Consider the following 22,417-nt stretch of genomic DNA (forward strand, 5'->3'; position numbering starts at 1 on the left):
CTGCATATATATTCCTGGCGGAAACCTATCCTGGCTTTTATTAATAACCTCATTAAAGTCTCCCATTACTATGACTGGAATCCCTGATTTATCCACTATAAATTCCATCAAACAATATAGAACTTCCAGTTTAAATGGAGGAGGAATATAAATATTTGCAAAAACATACTCCTGATTTTCAATTACACAATGTAAAAAAATAAACCGCCCTTCTTTATCTATGTTGATCTGCCGACAGGAGAACGCCACCTCTCTCCTTACCAGCACGGCCACCCCCCTCGAATAGGAGGTGTGGACTGAGTGGTACTGAACTTGGAATTTCCTACTCTGACTTTTTAATTTAGTTTCTTCAGTTAGATGTGTCTCCTGTAGGCAGATCAATCCTACATCACACCTTTCCAGGGTGTCAAACACTACTGCTCTTTTTACAGAGGCTCCTAGCCCTCGGACATTCCAAGAGCCAATATTCAAAACTCTAGACTGCATGACTCTAGGAAGTGCGGAAAAAGAGAAAAGAAGAGCAAAAAACATTGAGGCTCAAAATTAAAATTAGAATTCCCTGACGTTGAGCAGAAATAATCCCTGCATCTCCCCCTATAGTTCATGACGAGGAAGAGGATGCAAGAAGGGGGTGTAAAAAACAAAGTGAGACCCCACTCAGTGAGTACTCTAATAAATTTATACAATCGTTTATATTTCATAGTGTCGTCCCTTCTCAATATCCCCTTGTGAGCGCGAAATCTAAACTTTACATCTATACATACTATTACCCCGTGTTTACTCATTACGTTTAATTTATCATCTATAACTGTGCAAATATTACCCTTTTCCTGTGTTTTATGTACTTCCATTTTCCCTGTTCCCTCCCCCCTCCCCCCTACATACCTATCTAGGTTACCCCTAGGGGCTTTTTCCGTGACCACTACACTCCCACACACACCCTCCTGCTCCTTCCACTCCCCTCCTTCTCTCATACTTCCATCCCCACCCCCTCCCTGCCCCCCCCACTCCCCCCCAATACTCAGCAACCTCCCCATTTGACCCTCCCCTTTCTCATACATAAATTCCTAATATAATATGTGTCACTCACTGCACCCTGACCTAAGTATATCATCTTCCCTTTCTTCATTTACAGTGCACCCAATACACCCCCCCCTTTGCTAATATTCCCCTCCCCCGAGAAAAGAAGGAGGGGGAATAAAAAATAGAGAAAAAAAAAAAAAAAAAAAAGGATAAGAAAAAAGAGGGATGAAAAGGGGATCATACACATACATATATATAAAAAAGAAAAACACATCACTTCTTCAATAACTGATCTCCCTTCTCCTGCACCCATGCTTCTACCCTTGCCGGGGTGTCAAAAAATAAGGTCTCTCCTAATGCTACTACCCGTAACCTTGACGGATAGAGCAAAGCATATGTAACGTCCAATTTCTGGAGTCTGCGCTTGATCTCTATAAATTCTGCTCTGCGCTTCTGCAGATCTGGGGAAAAGTCAGAATAGAACGAAATTTTTGCGCCCTTATAAATGATACTCCCCATCTCCCTGGCCCTCCGAAGCAAAACAACTTTATCTCGAAAATTCAAAAATTTCAGTAGCACAGATCTGGGCTGACCCCCCCGATGCAAGATTCTAAGCGGAACTCTATGTGCCCTTTCTATGGCAAATTGTTGGGAAAAGGTCTCTCTACCAAACACTTCAACAAGCCATCTTTCCAAAAACTCAGCTGTGTCAGAGCTTTCACACTTCTCCGGGAGGCCTACCAATCTTATATTGTCCCTTCGGAGTCTGTTTTCCATTTCATCCAATTTCCCTTCATATTTACCCATCTGTATTTTTAGATCTTTAACCTCTTTGTTTAGTGGGTACACCTCATCTTCAATCTGAGAAATTCTACCTTCTGCTGCTGTTATTCTGTCAACCGTTATCTGAAGTTCCTGTCGTATAAAGGCCAGCTCTTCTTTAATACTTCTTGTTTGATCACATAGCTCTAACAATGACTGTTTACAAACGTTAACAGCCCCCAAGACCTCCTTCAGCGTCGGTTCTTCTTCACCATCTATTGAGGGTACCTGCATGGGATTTAAATCAGATCTTCCAGTTGCTCCCGCGTTTTTGTTATTTGTATGTTTCACGCCTGCTTGTGTCAACTGCCCTTGACTCTTTCTATCCATTGGAGGTTTCACTTGACTCCCCTGTCCCCCCTTAGTTGGCGTATTATCGGGAGTATGAGCATGGGCATATTTTTCCAACTTGGCCGCTGCGGCTATCCCAGCTGTTGTTGCAGTAAACTGGGGGTCTTTTTCTTTATCTTTGACCTTGGCTGATCTCAGTAATTGTGCCCCCACATTTTCCTGCCTGCCATGCTCCTCCCCTCTCCTCCTTGCAGACATAGTTCAAATCCGCAAGTGTCCCACAGGGAAAAAAAAAAAAAAGGGGGAAGGGGGGTAAATTTCCCTGGGCCAAGGCAAAACCCCCAAAAATTTTTTTATTTTTTTTCCCATTCAGGTAGTGCTACTCCACAGCTACTCCAGAACTTAGGAATGGACCAATTGCTTCCTTTACTTCTCTTCACCCCCTTTTTTTTTCACCAGTTATAAGAGGCGGGCAGCGGCTAGGTTTCCAAATATATATATATATTTCTTTCTTTCTTATTGTAACACTTTTCCCAAGGGTGATGCAGCGTTCACAACAACTCCCCTCTTACTTCTCCTTTAATTCAGTTCAAAAGGGGCAGTGATGGGGGGAATCTGACATAAAAATAAAATAAAATGTCTCTCCACAGTCCCTGCATAATACTGTAACTATGCCTTTAAATGTCTTCGCTGTACCTGGCAGTGGCTGTGACCCTTTCCCAGTCTCAGTGCTGTAGCTCCTCTCTCGAGCGGGTCTCACAGGGTTTCACCTCCAAGAGCTGAGAGTCCTCTCCTCCGTCCTCCGTCCTCCACACGCTGTCATCGGAGTACTCGAGGGACCCCACCGCTCCGCCACAATCCACCTCTCCCGCCAGGCACCGGTCCCCGCTGGGCTCCACAGATCCCCCAGGTACTCCAAGCCCCGTCTATGCTTCTCCGCTGGGGAAATCGAGTAGGGGTGCCACGGGCGCCGCTGATACAGGCTTACATCAGCGTGCAGTGAGAGCACACATCTCTCTCACTCCTCACACCACACTACCGCCGCCATCACCCAAAGGTACACCATTCCTACTGTGAAACACGGCAGTGGAACGCTGATGTTTTGGGGATGTGTGAGCTACAAAGGCACAGGAAATTTGCTCAAAATTGATGGCAAGACGAATGCAGTATGTTATCAAACAAAAAATTCATCAGCCAGGAAGCTGTGCATGGGATGTCACAAACTATACACACCATGAATAAGTCCTATGACGAAACATGTCGGGGGCGTGGCTATCTGGCAACTATTGATTGAATCAACTCTGCAAACAAGGCGGAAGTGTGTGTGCCTCTAATACAAGGAACAGGACTGGAGAGAGAGTGTCACTGAGAGTCTGGCTGTAGGGTACCATACAGCAGAAGGAGGGGTGAGAGATATCACTGACACTGCTAACTGTGACCAGTATCCACTGTAACCACCAATGCCTTAGAGTGAAGTTTTGCTGATGTGAAGTATTGCAGTGACTTTGAAGTGCCTGTTACAAGTTTTTTACATGTGAGTGCATTACCGAGTGGCTTTTAAGTGTGCTATTAAAGTTATTTTATAGTATTACACCATGGGAAGCCTCTGTTTTTCTCTTTGAGGAACTTGGGGAGATAATCTTATTGGAATCTGCAAAGAGGAATTAATACTCTCGGAATACTGTGTGCCGGACATCTGTGATCCTCAATTAAGTAATTTAAAACACTTGTTGAGCCTGGTGCGAGAGTGCTAGGCAATCCATCTGGTGAGTGCTCCATCTATAGGGGGTCACTGTTGGTGTGGTGAAGGATTTTCATCGTTTGGGGACACTGATAAGAAAGCACACAGGAGAAGGGTGTGCTGATTTTCTATTTATCACCACTTGTCGTTCTCTTATGGGACACTTCTATTGAGGACTTGCTTCTTTTTTATAAAAAATTGTTTTTTTTATATAAAAAATTGCTTTTTTCTTTTATGTTAAAAACACATATGAAGTTGTGGTATACACATTTTGCAAAAAATTTTTTTGAATATACTGTGTTCCTTAAGGGATATGCACACACTTTAATGTGCTATGAAAATATTGTTTTTACTTTTTGCACATACACTTATTGAGTGAATTAAGGTCATTTGATATTTAATTTATATGCTTGGTTTTTTTGCATATATACATATATTCTGTTTGAAGTGAATCGAACAAGGGTTGGAGAGTCCCTTTTGTACACTGACATTATATACTTTTGGAAGTGTGTACAGGGGGACTGTTCTTACCTATTTAGCGCCACAAGGTGATAGTGATTTGATACAGTGAAGGTGTGAGGTTATATTTACCTTCTGATTGATTGTGTGCATGGGATGTACTTGAACATGACATTGATCCAAAACACAAGGCAAGGTTGACCTGTCATTGGCTACAGCAGTATAAAGTGCCCCCCTGCACAACTGCCCCACCTCTGTACCCCCTGCTCTTCTGCCCCATCAGTGGCTTACCTGTGGCTTAAAGGGAAACAGAGTGCAGAGGTTCAGTAGTAAGTGATGCAAAGTTCAGGGGTCAGGTGTAAATGACGCAGAGTTCAGAGGTTGGGAGTAGATGATGTAGAGGTTGAAATAAATATGATGTGTATCTATCACAGGGTGGTCCTGTGGATACACTATAAAACAAAAAACCAAATGCCACGTCCTTATATATCTTGAAAACAAGATGGAGGGAACAGGGAGGGGAACAAAACAACAGAAAATGTTGGTTCTGTTGGACTTTTTAGGCATAGTAATATATTTAATGTAACAAAAGGGGAAAAGAAAAAGGATATTTTAAATAAAAAAATATTTATTTATAAAAAAGGAAAAAGAAAGAGAATGTATATAAAACATACCAAATACTGTTTCATATCCTGTCTAAACTAGTACATTTTAACAATGTCCATATATATTCCCATTATGCGCATATGAGCCCAAAAAAACAGACATTAATACTCAGTATAAAAACTGTTTACAGTAGACAGGATATTAGTTACAGAACCGATTGGATGTATTCTGATGCTCTACATGTTTCGTGTTTTGATTAACGCTTCCTCAGGAGCTTTACCAATTTTCTAAAATAGAAAAGGTGTATCAATCAAGAAAATTCATAAAATATTTTATACACATTACAATTCATCCCCAAAAAAGTCATAATTACAAAATAAGAAAAATAAGCAAACCTTACTCCCAGGGGAAAAAAAAAAAATTATCAAAAAATGATATTGTAATGTGGGAACCTTTTACTAAAATTTAACCAATATGGGAACGGATGTTACATTTTATCATTAAATAAAAAGCATTTGTAATAGTGTAGACCCTTAAAATTGGGGAGGGAAAAAACCCTTATATCTATGTATAAATAATAATAAAACAAATTAAATTACTTACATTTTTCATGGGAATGCCCCAAGAAAAACATGCAGGAGAAAACAAGAGAAAGGGGGAGATATTTTTCTATGCAAATAGAACGATTTTCATATCGACATCACACTGTTGCATGTGCAGGAGCCTGCGAATAGCATAAAGGTTCCGAATATTTATAATGTGAGACAGCAACGGAAGATGGTATAAACCATAATCTGTATGGATAAAAACGGGCAGAGGTTAGTAGTAGTAGATGATACAGACCCGAGGGGTTAGTAGTAAGCGACACATACACACAAACACATAAAAAAAAAAATATATATACATATATATATATATATATATATATATATATATATATATATATATATATATACAGTGCCTTGCAAAAGTATTCAGCCCCCTTGAACTTTTCAACCTTTTGCCACATTTCAGGCTTCAAACATAAAGATATAAAATTTTTATTTTTTGTGAAGAATCACCAACAAGTGGGACACAATTGTGAAGTGGAACGAAATCTATTGGATTTTTGAAACTATTTTAACTAATAAAAAAATGAAAAGTGGGGCGTGCAAAATTATTCGGCCCCCTTGCGTTAATACTTTGTAGAGCCACCTTTTGCTGCGATTACAGCTGCAAGTTGCTTGGGGTATGTCTCTATCAGTTTTGCACATCGAGAGACTGAAATTCTTGCCCATTCTTCCTTGCAAAACAGCTTGAGCTCAGTGAGGTTGGATGGAGAGCGTTTGTGAACCGCAGTTTTCAGCTCTTTCCACAGATTCTCGATTGGATTCAGGTCTGGACTTTGACTTGGCCATTCTAACACCTGGATACGTTTATTTGTGAACCATTCCTTTGTAGATTTTGCTGTATGTTTGGGATCATTGTCTTGTTGGAAGATAAATCTCCGTCCCAGTTTCAGGTCTTTTGCAGACTCCAACAGGTTTTCATCCAGAATGGTCCTGTATTTGGCTGCATCCATCTTCCCCTCAATTTTAACCATCTTCCCTGTCCCTGCTGAAGAAAAGCAGGCCCAAACCATGATGCTGCCACCACCATGTTTGACAGTGGGGATGGTGTGTTGAGGGTGATGAGCTGTGTTGCTTTTACGCCAAACATATTGTTTTGCATTGTGGGCAAAAAGTTCAATTTTGGTTTCATCTGACCAGAGCACCTTCTTCCACATGTTTGGTGTGTCTCCCAGGTGGCTTGTGGCAAACTTTAGATGAGAATTTTTATAGATATCTTTGAGAAATGGCTTTCTTCTTGCCACTCTTCCATAAAGGTCAGATTTGTGCAGTGTACGACTGATTGTCTGATCAGTCTTCTCCTTGTCTGAGCTGAAAGTTTAGAGGGACGGCAAGGTCTTGGTAGATTTGCAGTGGTCTGATACTCCTTCCATTTCAAAATGATCGCTTGCACAGTGCTCCTTGGGATGTTTAAAGCTTGGGAAATCTTTTTGTATCCAAATCTGGCTTTAAACTTCTCCACAACAGTATTACGGACCTGCCTTGTGTGTTCCTTGGTCTTCATGATGCTCTCTGCGCTTTCAACAGAACCCTGAGACTATCACAGAGCAGGAGCATTTATACAGAGACTTGATTACACACAGGTGGATTCTATTTAACACTATCAGTCATTTAGGACAACATTGGATCATTCAGAGATCCTCGCTGAACTTCTGGAGTGAGTTTGCTGCACTGAAAGTAAAGGGGCCGGGTAATTTTGCACGCACCACTTTTCAGTTTTTTATTTGCTAAAAAAGTTTAAAATATCCAATAGATTTCGTTCCACTTCACAATTGTGTCCCACTTGTTGGTGATTCTTCACAAAAAATAAAAATTTTATATCTTTATGTTTGAAGCCTGAAATGTGGCAAAAGGTTGAAAAGTTCAAGGGGGCCGAATACTTTCGCAAGGCACTGTATATACACACATATATATATATATATATATACATACACACACACATATACACAGTTGTGCTCATAAGTTTAAATATCCTGGCAGAATTTATGATTTTTTTGGCCATTTTTCAGAGAATATGAATGATAGCACAAAAACATTTCGAAGCAATTTATTATCAATACATTTTGTTTATTCTTTTTAAATCATAATGGCTACAGAAACTACCCAAATGACCCTGATCAAAAGTTTACACACCCTGGTGATTTTGGCTTGATAACATGCACACAAGTTGACACAAAGGGGTTTGAATGGCTATTAAAGGTAACCAGCCTCACCTGTGATCTGTATGCTTGTAATTAGTGTGTGTGTATAAAAGGTCAATGAGTTTCTGGACTCCTGACAGACACTTGCATTTTTCATCCAGTGTTACACTGACAATTCTGGATTGTGAGTCATGGGTAAAGCAAAAGAATTGGGAAAGGGGTGTTGAACTGTATAAAACAGGAAAGGAATATAAAAAGATAGCCAAGGACTTGAAAATGCAAATCAGCAGTGTTCAAACTCTAATCGAGAAGTGGAAAATTAGGGGTTCTGTTGAAACCAAACCACGGTCAGGTAGACCAACTAAAATTTCAGCCACAACTGCCAGGAAGATTGTTTGGGATGCAAAGAAAAACCCACAAATAACTTCAGGTGAAATACTCTCTGAAAACATGTGGTGTGGCTGTCTCAAGAAGAACAAAATGGAGGCACTTGAAAAAAGATGGGTTGCATGGTCTAGTCGCCAGAAGAAAACATTACTACGCAAATGCCATAAAGTATCCTGCTTATAATACGCCAAACAGCACAGAGACAAGCCTCAAACCTTCTGGCACAAAGTCATTTGGAGTGATGAGACCAAAATTCAGCTTTTTTGCCACAACCATAAACGCTACGTTTGGAGAGGAGTCAACAAGGCTTATGAGTTCCGGTTCCGGCGCCACATGAGGAGGAGGTGATCACCCTCAGCTCCCGCGTCCCTCCTCGCAAATACTGCCTTAATTACCACTACGGGCCTCGGGGAGAACCTCTACTTTACCGGCAGACGGGTGACCCATCATGGATCGCTTCGTAGAGCGATCTTACGCTAAAGCAGCCTCGGCGGGGCTCCCTCCTGCAGGAGAGGCACACGCGACCAACATGGCGGCCGCGCCGCACCTTCAAGACCAGGCCCCGCCGCCTTCGGAATCTCCGAATCCAGCGGCTCCACTACAGACGGACCCGGCATCGCCCGAGGGCATAGCTGACGCGGTTGTCCTCTTGCTGGGTCCCACACTCGCTGCTACCGTAGACGCGGCAGTCAACAGAGGGCCGGAGCAACTCCACCTGGAAGTACGGGCCCAGGCTCAGAGACTCCAACAGACAGAGGATCGTATATCGGCCCTGGAAGACGAATCTGCAGGTGCGTCTGCTGCGCTAAATAGGGTCCTTAACACCCATAAAGAGATCTGGGAGAAACTGGACAATTTGGAGAATAGATCCAGGAGGAACAATCTTCGCATTATAGGTCTTCCGGAATCGGTTTCCTCAGCCCAACTCTCAGCTCTGTGCGCCATAATGATCCCGGAACAATTAGGCCTCCGCACGCCTTGCACGATCGAACGGGCGCATCGTATCGGACAGCCGTCTGAATCACGCTCCAAGCCCCGGCATGTCATCGTTAAGTATCTCAACTACGCCGACAAGACGGCAATCATGCAAAAGTTTCGTAGCTCACGTTCGTTAGTGATCGATGGAGTTAAACTGCTCCTTTTTGCTGACTACTCCGTGGAGGTTATGCACCGACGCAAGGCCTTCTCCCCGGTGTGCACCGCCCTTTACAACCATCGTATCAAGTTCTCCTTGTCTTATCCAGCCACGCTACGACTCCAAACGAACAAAGGGGATCAGCTCACTTTCACCACGCCGGGAGAAGCCGAACGATACGTCGAATCTCTGGGCTCTGCTATGGAACATTCGAACGTGCCCGACGCATCTTCTCCATACTCCGGGAGCAAATCGGCTATGCCTTCTAAGTCTCACCGCAGTCCCACTAACCCTCCGCACAAGCGCATCAGAGTCACGCCCAAGGACGATCGTTCAGGTCACTGCTGACGAATTTTCCTTTCCACGGAACCTGGGATAGACAGGTGGTGAGGTTTTACTTTAGCTTGGGGTCTCCCCCTCTCTCTACTCGGTCCTTCAGGATATCACTGACCAAAACTATGGACCCGAAGGGTTGATATCAGGATGCCCGGTCTCCCAAAGGCAGCAGTATGACACCGGCCCTCCTTTTTACTTCTACTTCTACTTTTACCTTTTTTTTTTTAAGCCGCTGCTATGTCCGTTACAGGTTGCCTTGTTGTTTTTACTTTTTACCAACGCTGTTATTTGCTGAAAAGTTTTGAGTATTGCCTACGTGGGGTTCGCAGCTTTCACCTCGGCTCCCTCACCCTGTACATGTCCCCCACGAAGGTGGATCTTAGTTACCAGCATGTACGACCTCCCTGGAGTTGGGGTCTCATGCTTCCTCCCCCCGTCGAACCCAGCCATGTACTCCTGTAGGGATACTTGGTTCTCCCGCTGCCCAGTGTAATTATTTTTGTTTTAGTTCTTTATCATCTCTGTTTTCATTCTTTTTCTCCGATTTAATCTGTCTCCCCTTATGGCCCCTTCACTGTCATCAGGGGAGGGGCGGGACGGGGCTGGTAGCCGAGTCTGAAAGTTGTGACTCATGTGGAAAAAAGGAAAGTTCATATATGTTGTGATGTTTCCACACACATTGTGTTTTTTATCTTTGCTTAGTTATCTAGTTTTTGCAATTGTACACCAGATACAGATGCCTAATGTAGCTGTAATACCCTTGGGGACTGAAGCCTATGTATGGAGACATACATTCGCGGGGACACTTGAGCACAGCAAGTCTGTCCTTGCACTGACCACTAGCATTCTTGCCCAGCTAACTTTATTGTTACATCGACCGCTGGTGGACGTGACATAAATGTTATCTCATGGAATGTCAAGGGGCTTCGATCTCCGTGTAAACGCATGGCTGTACTGAGGCACTTGAAGCGCCTCCGAGCAGACATAGCCTTACTGCAGGAGACTCATCTCACAATGGAGGACTTGCAACGGCTACGTAAACTATGGGTTGGTAAGGTCTATGGCTCACCAGCTGCTGGACGCAAGGCTGGTGTTGCCATACTAATACATAAACACCTTCTACATGAAATAGTGTCCATTAGAGCTGACACTGAGGTACGTAAGGTGACAGTGCAGATGCTACTTGACTCAACCCCCATGGCCATCACCAATGTTTACGCCCCTAACTCACCTGGCACGCCCTTCTTCCAGGAAGTAGTCCAATGGATTTTAGCTGTCCCTGATTCGAATCATTTAGTTGGAGGAGACTTCAACTCAATGATGTCCACAATAACTGACCGTTCCAAGACTGATTCTCGTAGGGGGACTTCTCTGACTTCCACTGCACCCAAACCTACTCCATTAGCCCAAGCCCTGACCTCCATACACTACACTGATATATGGCGACTGCAACACCCGACTAGCCAAGAATACACCTTTTTCTCTCCACCGCACCAATCCTTTTCGCGCATAGATTATTTTTTTGCCTCTCCCGCCCTGACGCCCTTCATAAGGGATTCAGACATACTGGATGCCAGGATATCGGACCACAGTCCGGTAGTGGTGCATTTGTCGCTTTCGGGAGCCCCACGTGTGCCGAAAACATGAAGATTCCCCTCCTATCTGGCCGTCAGCCCAGACTTTCAAGACATGCTTCGGACTGCATGGACTGACTACACGACCACCAATAGCGAACATATCTCGGATCCTAATTTGTTCTGGGAAACGGGTAAAGCCTTTATGAGAGGCAGGATAATATCGTACACCACGCAACTGAAAAATCATAATAGAAGTCAGTATGAAGCCACTAGTAAAACGCTTAATGCAGCTCACGAGCGCTTGCTTCTGAACCGTACGCCGGAACATATCCAGAGCTGGACTCAAGCTAAAAGGGCGTTTGACCTTTGGGCTGAGCAACAGGAGATGGCTTAACTGGCCTACTCTAAACTGTACTTTCACAGATACGGAAACAAATCAGGCAAACTCCTTGCGAAGCTATGCGCGGGACCCAGAAGACCCACTCGCATCCATTCCATGAGAGATGTAGACGGCTCGGTGACCTTAGACAAAGATAGGATCAATGACATTATCACCAACTATTACTCTAACCTGTACAAAGCTGACTCAACTGACATGGACTTGGCGGACACCTTGTTGTCCACCGTTAATTTGCCGACACTGCAAGACGAACACCTCGCTATCCTTAATGCCCCCATTACTCTTGAGGAGATCAAACATACTATCTCGTCCATGTCCACGGCCAAAGCGCCTGGTCCGGATGGCTACTCGGCGGAATTCTACAAATCCACAGTGGAGTACCTACCGGCTATGCTTATGTTTATGCGGGCATGTGGCAGGGTGGGCCTTATTTGCCCACGGGTTCACATGCTTACATAAAACTTATTTCAAAAAAAGGTAAAGATCCCACTATGCCTGGATCATATCGCCCAATTTCACTCATTAATGTGGACTCAAAAATTTTATCCAAAATAATTGCAGCTAGACTAGCCAAATTTCTCCCCTCGCTACTCCACCCGGCCCAATCAGGTTTTGCGTCTGGACGCTCCGCTACCCTTAATATTCGTAAAGTTCTATTGGTCCTACACTATGCCAAAAACCACCCCACGCAAGACCTCGCAATAATTTCTTTAGACGCAGAAAAAGCTTTTGATAACGTGAGTCTAACTTGGTTGTTCAGAGTACTAGAGCAGTTTGGTTTTCAAGGCCCGTTTATGCAATTTATACAACGGATGTACTCGTCCCCCACAGCTCGACTGGTCACCCCTGACTTCATGTCAGATTCCATACCTTTGTCCAAGGGTACCAGGCAGGGGTGCCCACTGTCGCCGCTATTATTTAATCTAGCGATTGAACCTCTATCTAGATTGCTTAATTCGCGGGATGGGGTCAGTGGTCTACCGATAGGTCAGCACACGCTGTGATCCACTCTATTTGCGGACGATATCCTGTTGTTCACCACTGACCCCGCCTCCGACTTTGCTAAGTTACAGGGCATCCTTTCCACTTTTCAAAACTGCTCAGGTTTTTGAGTTAATCTTGACAAGAGTGAAATCTTGCCCCTGAATCCCAGAATGTCCCATAAATGGACACGTCAGTCCCCGTTCACCATAGCCAAACATCATATCACATACCTAGGCATACGCATAGGGCGAGAACCGACCTCATTGTACGGGTTGAATTACCCCCCACTTGTATTGAAAATTGTACAGGAATTAGATTTATGGACAGCCCTGCCTATATCGCTCTTCGGGAGATGCCATTTGTTTAAAATGATATCCTTTGCTAGACTGCTATACCCCATGCAGACCATACCCCTTCTGCTAAAGCACGCAGACGTCCAGAAAATATACAAGGCACTATCGGCCTTTCTGTGGTCTCGTAAGAGAGCACGTATAGCTTTTCACAAACTATGCCTCCCGAAGACCGAGGGCGGGGCTGGGGTGCCCAACCTTCGCTTTTATAACCTTGCATGCCTACTACGTCAGGGTCTGGACTGGATATCGGGCAACTCTAGATATTGCAATGTACGACTGGAAGGAGCTATGGCTTCTCCGTACTCATTGGCAGCAATTCTGCATTCCCGACTGCACGCATTGCCACCTCATCTTAAATCTAATCTGCTGATCAGAGACACGGTCATTGCCTGGAGAGAGACCTACTGGGCTTGCCGACCTCCATCTCGAGTCATCTTCCTATACAGGGGAATCCCATGTTTATCCCGTCCACCCTACATGCAATCTATGAGCAGTGGAGAATAAAAGGTCTCACGTCCACCAAAGCGGTTTATGAAGCTGGCTCTCGCAAATTTAAATCGTTCGCAGTCCTATCTCAGGAATTTTCACTTCCACCGACCCATCTTTTTTACTATGGTCAGCTGATTGCTTACTTGAGCTCCCAATGCGGTCCGCAGACAGACCCTTTTCAGAAGTCTTTCATGGATACCGTAGTGGCCTCAGGGGAATATTCGATAACCAATCTTTATTCCTATCTCATCCAACACCAAACCGACAAATACCATCTCACCCCATTCCGGCAATGGGCAACCCTTCTGCGAGATGAAGATATTCCGGATAAAATATTAGATGGATACAGGCGAGTGAGGAAACTTACCCTTTCTGAAACATGGCGCGAGACGCAATTTAGGATACTTCACAGAGCATACTACCCGGTGTACATAGATAAAGATAATGGTAACTTGAAAATATGTCCTTGGTGCTCTGAGCCCCACCCCACATTGCTACATCGTCTGTGGGACTGTCCTGCCATTGCAAGCTACTGGACCGCAGTGACTACCTACGTTGGCTCGATATCTCACCAACAGATTCCGCAGGATATCGCGCTTTGCCTTTTTGGCTATGTTCCTCAAACCCCGCCGTCGGGAGATCAGAGTTGGACCCCAGTTTCTCAATGGGCCCAACTGGCCCTCCTTGTTGCCCGCAGGACCATTATGCAAACTTGGATCTCCAAGACACCACCTACACTACCCATGGTTCAAAAGGCCATTGAATCGCTCTTCTACCTGGAGAGACTGAATACCATTACCAGGAATCCTAAACCTACCCGCCACTTTTTTGCGAGGTGGCACAAATATATGGAGGCCACACTGACACACTCTGACCTTCAGATGGCCATGCAACCATTTCGCTACACGGAATGGTATCTCCGCAACAACCTAACTGGATCTCTGGGTAGACTTAAACTACTTTCCTGTGGGGATCCGGCTAACTTTAAGCCTCCTTGACAACTTGGACCTTTAACTGTGCTGCTGTTAGTTTTATTTTATTATCTCTTTCCATTCGTCTCACCCACTGTAAATGATAGTCACCCAAGGGTTGCAAAGTTGAATTGCTTACCTGGTGTACATGGGCCGTTTTGGGTTTTTAGGACCCTTTCGGATCTGAGTAACACAATTTAAGAGGCCTGCTAGTACTATATTGTTGGCTGTTTTATTGTGCAGACATATGTATCTGTAAAGCTGTACGGCTATGTTATGTGATTTATGTTTGTTTGTAAAATCGAATAAACATTTTTCAAAAAAAAAAAAAAAAACAAGGCTTATGATGAAAGGTACACCATTCCTACTGTGAAACACGGCAGTGGAACGCTGATGTTTTGGGGATGTGTGAGCTACAAAGGCACAGGAAATTTGCTCAAAATTGATGGCAGGACGAATGCAGTATGTTATCAAACAAAAAATTCATCAGCCAGGAAGCTGTGCATGGGATGTACTTGAACATGACATTGATCCAAAACACGAAGCAAGGTTGACCTGTCATTGGCTACAGCAGTATAAAGTGAAGGTTCTGGAGTTGCCACCTCAGTCTCCTGACCTCAATATCATTGAGCCACTCTGGGAAGATCTCAGCCTTCCAGTTCATGCAAGACAGCCCAAGAATTTACAGGAACTGGAGGCTTTTTGCCAAGAGGAATGGGGCAGCTTTACAATCTGAGAAGATAAACAGCCTCATCCACAAAAACCACAAAAGACTTCAAACTGTCATGATGTTAAAGGGGGCAATACAGTGTTAAGAACTGGGGTATGTAAACTTTTGATCAGGGTCATTTGGGTATCTGTTGTGATTATGATTCAAAAAGAGTAAACACAGTTGATTGATAATAAATGGCTTCAGCCAAACAGTAACCATGAGTGAAAGAAAAGTTTTTGTGTTCATTCATATTCTCTGAAAAATGGCCAAGAAGTCATAAATTCTGCCAGGTCATGTAAACGTATGAGCACAACTGTGTATATATATATATATAAGGGCTGTGGAAATTAAAGATTAATTCCTCGATTAATCAATACATTTTTTTGATCGATCAAAATTCTTTTGATCGGTACTCACCTCTCTGCGGCTTCCGGGTCTTCGGGGAGTTCCGTCAGAGATCCGGTGACGTCACAGACATCGACATCACTGGAGTCCGGTGGTGGCGAAGTTCTGATTGAACGTAACATGTACGGGGGAGGAGCTATGCATGACGTCCCCCACTGCTGCCCTACCGAACTACATGATTGGCGGCTTTACATGCTGTGTTTTTATCATCTTTATGTGAGTGGTTTGTGTTTGAACACAAAAATGTAATCTTATACATAAGCGTTGAGCACTTAGATCTTTTCTTTCTACCCATAACCTGGTATCCTTACTGAGATCTAAGGAGACGTGAGAGAAGTTTATGGTCCGTGTTAACCCTTTTGATACCCGCTTGCATGACCACCTGTTTGCACAGAGGTCCATGCCATAAGGTGAGAGTGATTAGTTAGACCGGAGGTGGAGGGATTGTCATGCTACTGTGGAAAAAAAAATTTAATCAAATTGTCATCTGATTGTGGTTTTCTCAATCACTGTGAAATCTCTTCTTTCTGAGAATGGCAGTGGCAACCAAAAGAGTCATCTTCTGCCAGATGGTGGGTGGGGCTAGCAGGACTGTGATTGGCTTTGGCAGTGTCCAATCACAGTCCAACTCCTCCTGGAAACAGGAACCACCCCCCCCCCCCCCATCAGAACTGCCCCCAATCTCTTCCCCATCACAAAAGCTGATGATCGCAGCTACAACAAATTTAGATAACCAATCAATGGTTCCCATTGTTTACAATGTGTGGGGTCACAGTGCCTTCCCCCCCCCCAGGGCAGGTGCGGCATGGGCAATTGTGAGATTGGAATGCATTAGCGTCTCACTGACACTTCCCTGCGCTGCTCTGCTCTGCTGTTGGGGAAGGAGTCGGGTGCCGGCAAAAGAGGCTTTGCGTGCCGGGGGTTGCCTACCCCTGTATAGATACTTCAGAACTCCAGTTACCTGAAATTTATAAAGGTGACATGTTATCTTATCTTTTTATGGATAGTTCTCTCACAATGAATCACACTTAAACATGAAACAACAAAAATGAGAATGTGCCTTTTTCAAAGTGTATTTTACTTAATCTATTTTACAATCTCATGTTTTGCTGACAGGGATATTCAAGGTAATCTCCATTTATAGTACTAAGTACAAAGACAATACATTATATTATAGTCTAACATTTGACCAGGTTTTGCCCTGCTTGTTTTTTTATCTTCTGGGAATGTCATGTTGAGGTGGCCCATTACCATGGGTGTGCGCAGCGGCAGAATGTAATGCAGGGCACAGAGTCGCCACCCCCTTATCCATACGTCCGCCCGCTAATCTACATGCGTGGCACCAGACGCATGGTTTCCAATGGGAGTTTTTTTTTTCTTTTAAGCACATGAATAGAGGCTGAGGATCTAATAGGCTTCAAAAAAGGGCACTGCGCCCCGAGCCCACCCAGTTATGTGACAATAGCGAATTAATATTTGTGCGGGTGATCTGACCAACCGGGGGGGGGGGGGGGGGAGGGTGGCTGTGGGTGCAGTGACTAAATGGATGGGAAGTGCTCTGTGCTGAGTGCCATCTTGTTCATTCACAAACTTTGTAAACACAGTTTACTATGCTTCAGTTATGAATGGATACAGTGAGTGAGTGTGTTCACTGTGTTCATTTAGAAAATAAACGATTTCCTAGCCCCCATGGCAGCCAGGGGGAAAGGAGGAAAGCCAGCAGCAGTGCAAAGCTGGGGGCCCAACAAGGAGGGGTGTATTGGCAACACACTTAGTGATTACAGTGTGCCCAGGCACATCTGACACACCCTCTGTGCACACCTATGCCCATTACTGTTCTTCAGTAGCCATATTTACACAGTTATAAAACATTTGCAGTGTACAGTTTAGCATACACATCAGCCTCAAATAAAAGCTTCAGAATTTTACAATCTAGCATACCTAGAACAATGTAACCATAAAAATGCAACAATTGCTGCTTCTTTAAAACATTTTTTTGTTGCATTGTTGTTTTAATTTTGACCACCATTTTAAAACCATGAGAAACTATTCAGCTTGCCAGTGTGCGTTCAAATCCCATACACTTGCTCTGAATAGAAGTGGTCACCAGGGCTGTTAGAAATCATGGGGCCTCATACAGCTCACCTGACAGCACCCCTCTACACGTGGTATACAAAAAAATAGAAGAAAATGTAGCTTCAAGTGATATAGTTATCATTCTCCAACATAATGTAAATTTGATTATCTAAAAGGAATATTGTTTTCAGATGACAACAGACCTCTTTTATATCTACATCCAATAACAATTATTGACCCAAAGCGTTTGTTACCTCAACACTTCATATTTCCGATATGTGCCTGCTGTACCATATACTTGTATGAGAAAGTATCCTGTTCTCTTTGTATTGCTACCTTTGTGTTCCTGCTAGTCCCCTTGCTTTTCTTTAAAAGACTAACCACACTGAGCAGGAGAGCACACTGTGGTCAGTTCTCTAGCTGTACTCTCCTCCAATTATCAGACTTATCCTGACATGCCCCCGCTGCAAAGCCATTCACTGGCAAGCTCAGTGTACTGCTGCTTCTTCTTCAATCCTTCCTTCTCTGTGCTCAGGTTGCTCTGCTGTCGGTTAATTGCCAGAACTCCTCGTTCCACAGTGGCTCACCTGTTGATCATCTCCTGCTCATCAGTCAAGCCCACAGTCAGCCCCTCCTGGCTATTTAAACTGCCAGGTTCATTTCATCAATTGCCTTTGCCTTGGTCAAACATATCTAGAGACTCTCTGCTGTGTTCCTGTTGAGGACTTGTCTGGCTGACATCCCTCCTGGTTCCTGATCATGTCTGCTACCTCTGATTACGCTGATCTCTGGCTCCCTGATTTCCTGGCTTGTTCTGACTACCCGATCTGCTACCGAACCCTGGCTATGTTTTGACTACATTTACCAGTTGTACCATTTTTACCATTTTATTAAAAGGTGTGATTTTTACTGCATTTTCTATCTTTGTCTGTTGCATGGTTCCTGACAGATCATTTATAAAAAAGGGGAAAAGGGTATTTTTTTATATATCTATATAAAGCTGTAAAAGCTGTTTGGAGCGCTGTACAAATCGCTCCAAACACATCCCTGCCCATTGAAGTGAATGGGCAGCACTTCCAAAGCACCTTAAAAGTGCTTAGTTGTCACGTGACCTTAAAAAAAGCGACCCACTAGGGCCCGAAAAGCGCTGCTAAAACACACCTAAAGCATTGCAAAAACGACTGCCACTTTAGTGGCTGTTTTTACAGTTCTTCAGTGTGAAGCAGATAATATTTTGCAACTTTTCCCTTTTTTTTTCCTCTAACACCTTTCAGAGTTTGCTAAAGTCCCTCCAAACCATAGATTTTCTAAAAAGGTTCAATAGATTTTTTTAGGTCCTACGATAGTTGCACAATTGTTTATCAAAACAATATTTTTGCTAAAAATATACTAAAATCATTATTAGCAGACACAATTTACAAAATGTCTGCTAAATCTGAATGATAAAACTGTTCTGAGTAAATAAATAAAGCACTGGGCTTGAAACTGCTTGCACCATAAAGCTGATCAGGACCCCCTGTTAAACTGATGGGGCCCAGTTCCATAAACTTACCATTAGCCCGGATGATCACTATTGTCTTTGTGTTCATATGTAAAAAAAAATGAAACCCACTTACCTTTAAATAATCCTCATACCACTCAGTAAATTACATACTTCAAACCATAAAAATTCTGCACAGACAACCGGTGGCATCCTAGCTGTTTGGAACACTAGTGGTAGTGAACATGATGATGTAGTTAGGCAATTCCCAGCCTGTTTCAGTGTAAAGCTATCAACTGCCTCACAATTTTATTCAGTAAAACACCTTGTACTCATTTATTTACAGCAGTTGTTCCTTAAAGTGGGGTGCCTCTTAAAAAAAATTAAAAGTCAGCAGCTACAAATACTGCAGCTGCTGACTTTTAATAATTGGACACTTACCTGTCCCAGGGTCCAGCGATGCAGGGGAGCAAAGCTCCGCTCATCCCCCCTCCGCTTGCCAGGGCCGGCATTCTTACTGTGGGCACCCGGCTGTGGCTTCACAGCCAGGCACCCACTGCACATGCGCGAGCGGCGCTGTGATTACGCCGCGCAGTCATCTAGGACCTGTCCCAGATGACTGACTGCACCGAGGGGAAGTGACTTCAGGTGCCCAGGCACTGAAGGAGGCAGACTACGAGGGACCCCCTAGCAACAGGCATTTAGAGGTGAGTTAAAAAATTTTCCCCAATTTTTTTTTTTTTTTGAATTTTACTCATATTTTTTTTTGGGGGGGGGGGACACCACTTTAACTCCATCAGGGGAGTACTTGAGGACTGAGGATTGAGGGTTTAGTTCTCCTTGCACAAGTGCCTGAAATCAAAATCAGTGACTTGATTTGTAGGAAACAACACTGTTACTGGTCATTTGGAGGCAGACAGGTTTGTCTGACCATTGATTCCAACCAATAGTCATGGGTGCTGAGAGGTGTGTTCTGGCAGGGGCGGGAGTGGTATTTTGGCCGTCAGAACACAACAGCTCAGTGGGGAGATCACGTTGCATAGTTAGTACAGTGAGTGCCTCTCAAGTTTTTTTTTTTTTATGTTGGGCTAAACTTAAAAAAAGCTCACAGTGTGTACTAGGCTTAAGGATCATTCTTCCCACTGACCATCACACTAATGTATCATGAGTTCAAAATATAGAAATTGTTAGCAGGGGTTCCCTGAGACCAGAAAGGTATTTCAAGGGTTCCTCTGTGTTGAAAAATTTGAGAAAGGCTGCTCTAGACAGTGGTGGTGCAAGGAAGCCTGATGCTCTACACTAGGCTGGTGTTTTGGAAGGAGGCCAAGTTTATTATATATGGCTCAAGACTATTATCAATATCCTGCTATAGCAATACGAGACAGTTACGATTTTGGATCAACTTGCTTAACTTTAATAATGCACTGCCAACTGGAACTCATAAAATGAAAAACATTTCCAGCCTTTTAATCAAACTGTTTCTAAACCACAATAAATTTTTATGAGTTTTACTTAAAACAGAAATGATTAAGAATAAACAGCCAATATCATCCTACAAACATTACCAGCCCTTCTGTCATCATCATAGATACTACTTTTTTTTTTTTCGTTTCACTTGAAATCATTCCAGATGAATGCAGTACAAAGGACCCTTAAACGCTGGCCAGCTGATAGAGAAACATTACACAAGTATCCATTGGCCTTGCAGCATTTGCGTGCATGAATCATGCAATATTAAAATGCTGATGTTGCAAATTATTTAAAAAATACCTCACTGAAAACTTAGATGACTTGTAAAACTGATTGTGCTTAGCTTTTTCAAGATTAGTTTATGGCATGGATTATGTATCTAAAGGATTTTGACCAGCTACAGACAACATAGACAGTAAAGATATTTGTTAGTTATTCTTTGGAAGTGAAGTAGCAACACACCATCCCTCTCTATGTCCTGTATACAAGTGGCAAAGTCATGTTTCAGTTGTCACCTTGATACATAATTAGGTTGGTGAAAAGTCAGTTGAATTAAATGGATATCTGCTGCAGCATGGTTATCCTGGTTACAAGAGGTGGACAAAGTCAACAAGAGGCCTCTGTGCAGAATGATATGTGGTATACAAATAGTGAAAGTAGGTGCTCCCTTAACCACAATAATTCATATACAAACCATATACTGTACAAATGTATAACATATAAAAACATAAAAGTCCAAACAACTGATAGTTGATTCTGCTAAGTGTCCAGATCTTCTTTTAAAGTGCTCCACTCCACCACGTGCATATACACTCCGCACTCACCAAAACACTTTAGCCAACAAAGTGACCATCAGGCTATGCAAAACCCAGATCCAAACCATGGGGGGATAGGAGCAGAATCTTCTTCAAAGCGCTCTCAATTGCCAGGGTTAAGTGATCCAAATAGAAAACAGCAGGAGAGGACATATATATAGTAGTATGTTTTATTGAGCATGAGAAAAAGAATAAAAACTGTGTGCACATGTACAGTATATAAAAGTAAACCAGCACTTACACACACAGCTTGACTGTTTGTAGGGAGAAGTCCCGCACTACCACTCATGATCCCAGAGTCAGTGTGCCTTCCACTGATCTGGAAATTACATGAAATGAAATGAAAAGGCAACAGACCCAGAAGTGGCGTCAGCAGCTCAAACCTCAATGCATTTCACGTCTTCAGAAACTTAAGGTTAGATGTACTGACACAGCTGTCTAATGTACTGCCCTTAAACATTCACTTCCCTTAAAAATTCAATAAACACATTGAAATGAAAAAAAAAAGCTTCTTTCTTAATACAAGTCTATAGGAATGAAAACTAGCTTGAAGCAGGTCAGAAGGAGATCAACAATCATGTTGCATGCACCTGCCTGAATGTTTTCATAAGCATCCATTTCAATCAAAATCTGGAAAAGAGACCAAACTAAAACTGTTGTAAGAATATCCAGCAAAAATATACTCTATAGCAGGGGGCTCAAACTGGCGGCCCTCCAGCTCTTGCAGAACTACAATTCCCATCATGCCTCTGCCTGTGGGAGTCATGCTTGTAATTGTCAGCCTTGCATTGCCTCATGGGACTTGTAGTTTCACAACAGCTGGAAGGCCACCAGTTTGAGACCCCTGCTCTATAGGATTTAGGGCCAAACCTTGGCAAAAAAAAAATCAAGACACTCAGACAAATGTTTATAATGTTAGAATTAAAAAATCAATAAAAGTATTTACACACAAATTAGATCACCACAGTAATCATTGCTATGGAAAACACACCTAGAGAAACCCAGTCGATATTATACCCGGTAACACTTCCAATTTTGTAACTAAACTTGCTGTAGTCATCAAACCTAGTACATTAAAAGATCACACTATTGCATGGCTTGATACAGCTCCACCTCCATTAGGGCAATCTACATGC

The 22,417-nt window shown here is 43.2% G+C and overlaps 1 protein-coding gene across 1 annotated transcript in view; it reads right to left on the reverse strand.

Moving 5' to 3' along the window:
• Nucleotides 1-21,797: 21,797 nt before the first annotated feature.
• LOC143962129 (uncharacterized) overlaps nucleotides 21,798-22,417 on the reverse strand; it is a 350,250-nt gene continuing 349,630 nt past the window's right edge. The window contains exon 5 of the mRNA XM_077471455.1: nucleotides 21,798-21,911. Within this exon, the coding sequence (XP_077327581.1) occupies nucleotides 21,798-21,911 (114 nt within the window). The remainder of the gene's footprint in view (nucleotides 21,912-22,417) is intronic.

This window comes from Lithobates pipiens, unplaced genomic scaffold, assembly GCF_037356315.1.
Source record: "Lithobates pipiens isolate NorthernLeopardFrog02 unplaced genomic scaffold, aLitPip1_a1.2 Scaffold_8, whole genome shotgun sequence".
Classification (NCBI taxonomy): Eukaryota; Metazoa; Chordata; class Amphibia; order Anura; family Ranidae; genus Lithobates; species Lithobates pipiens.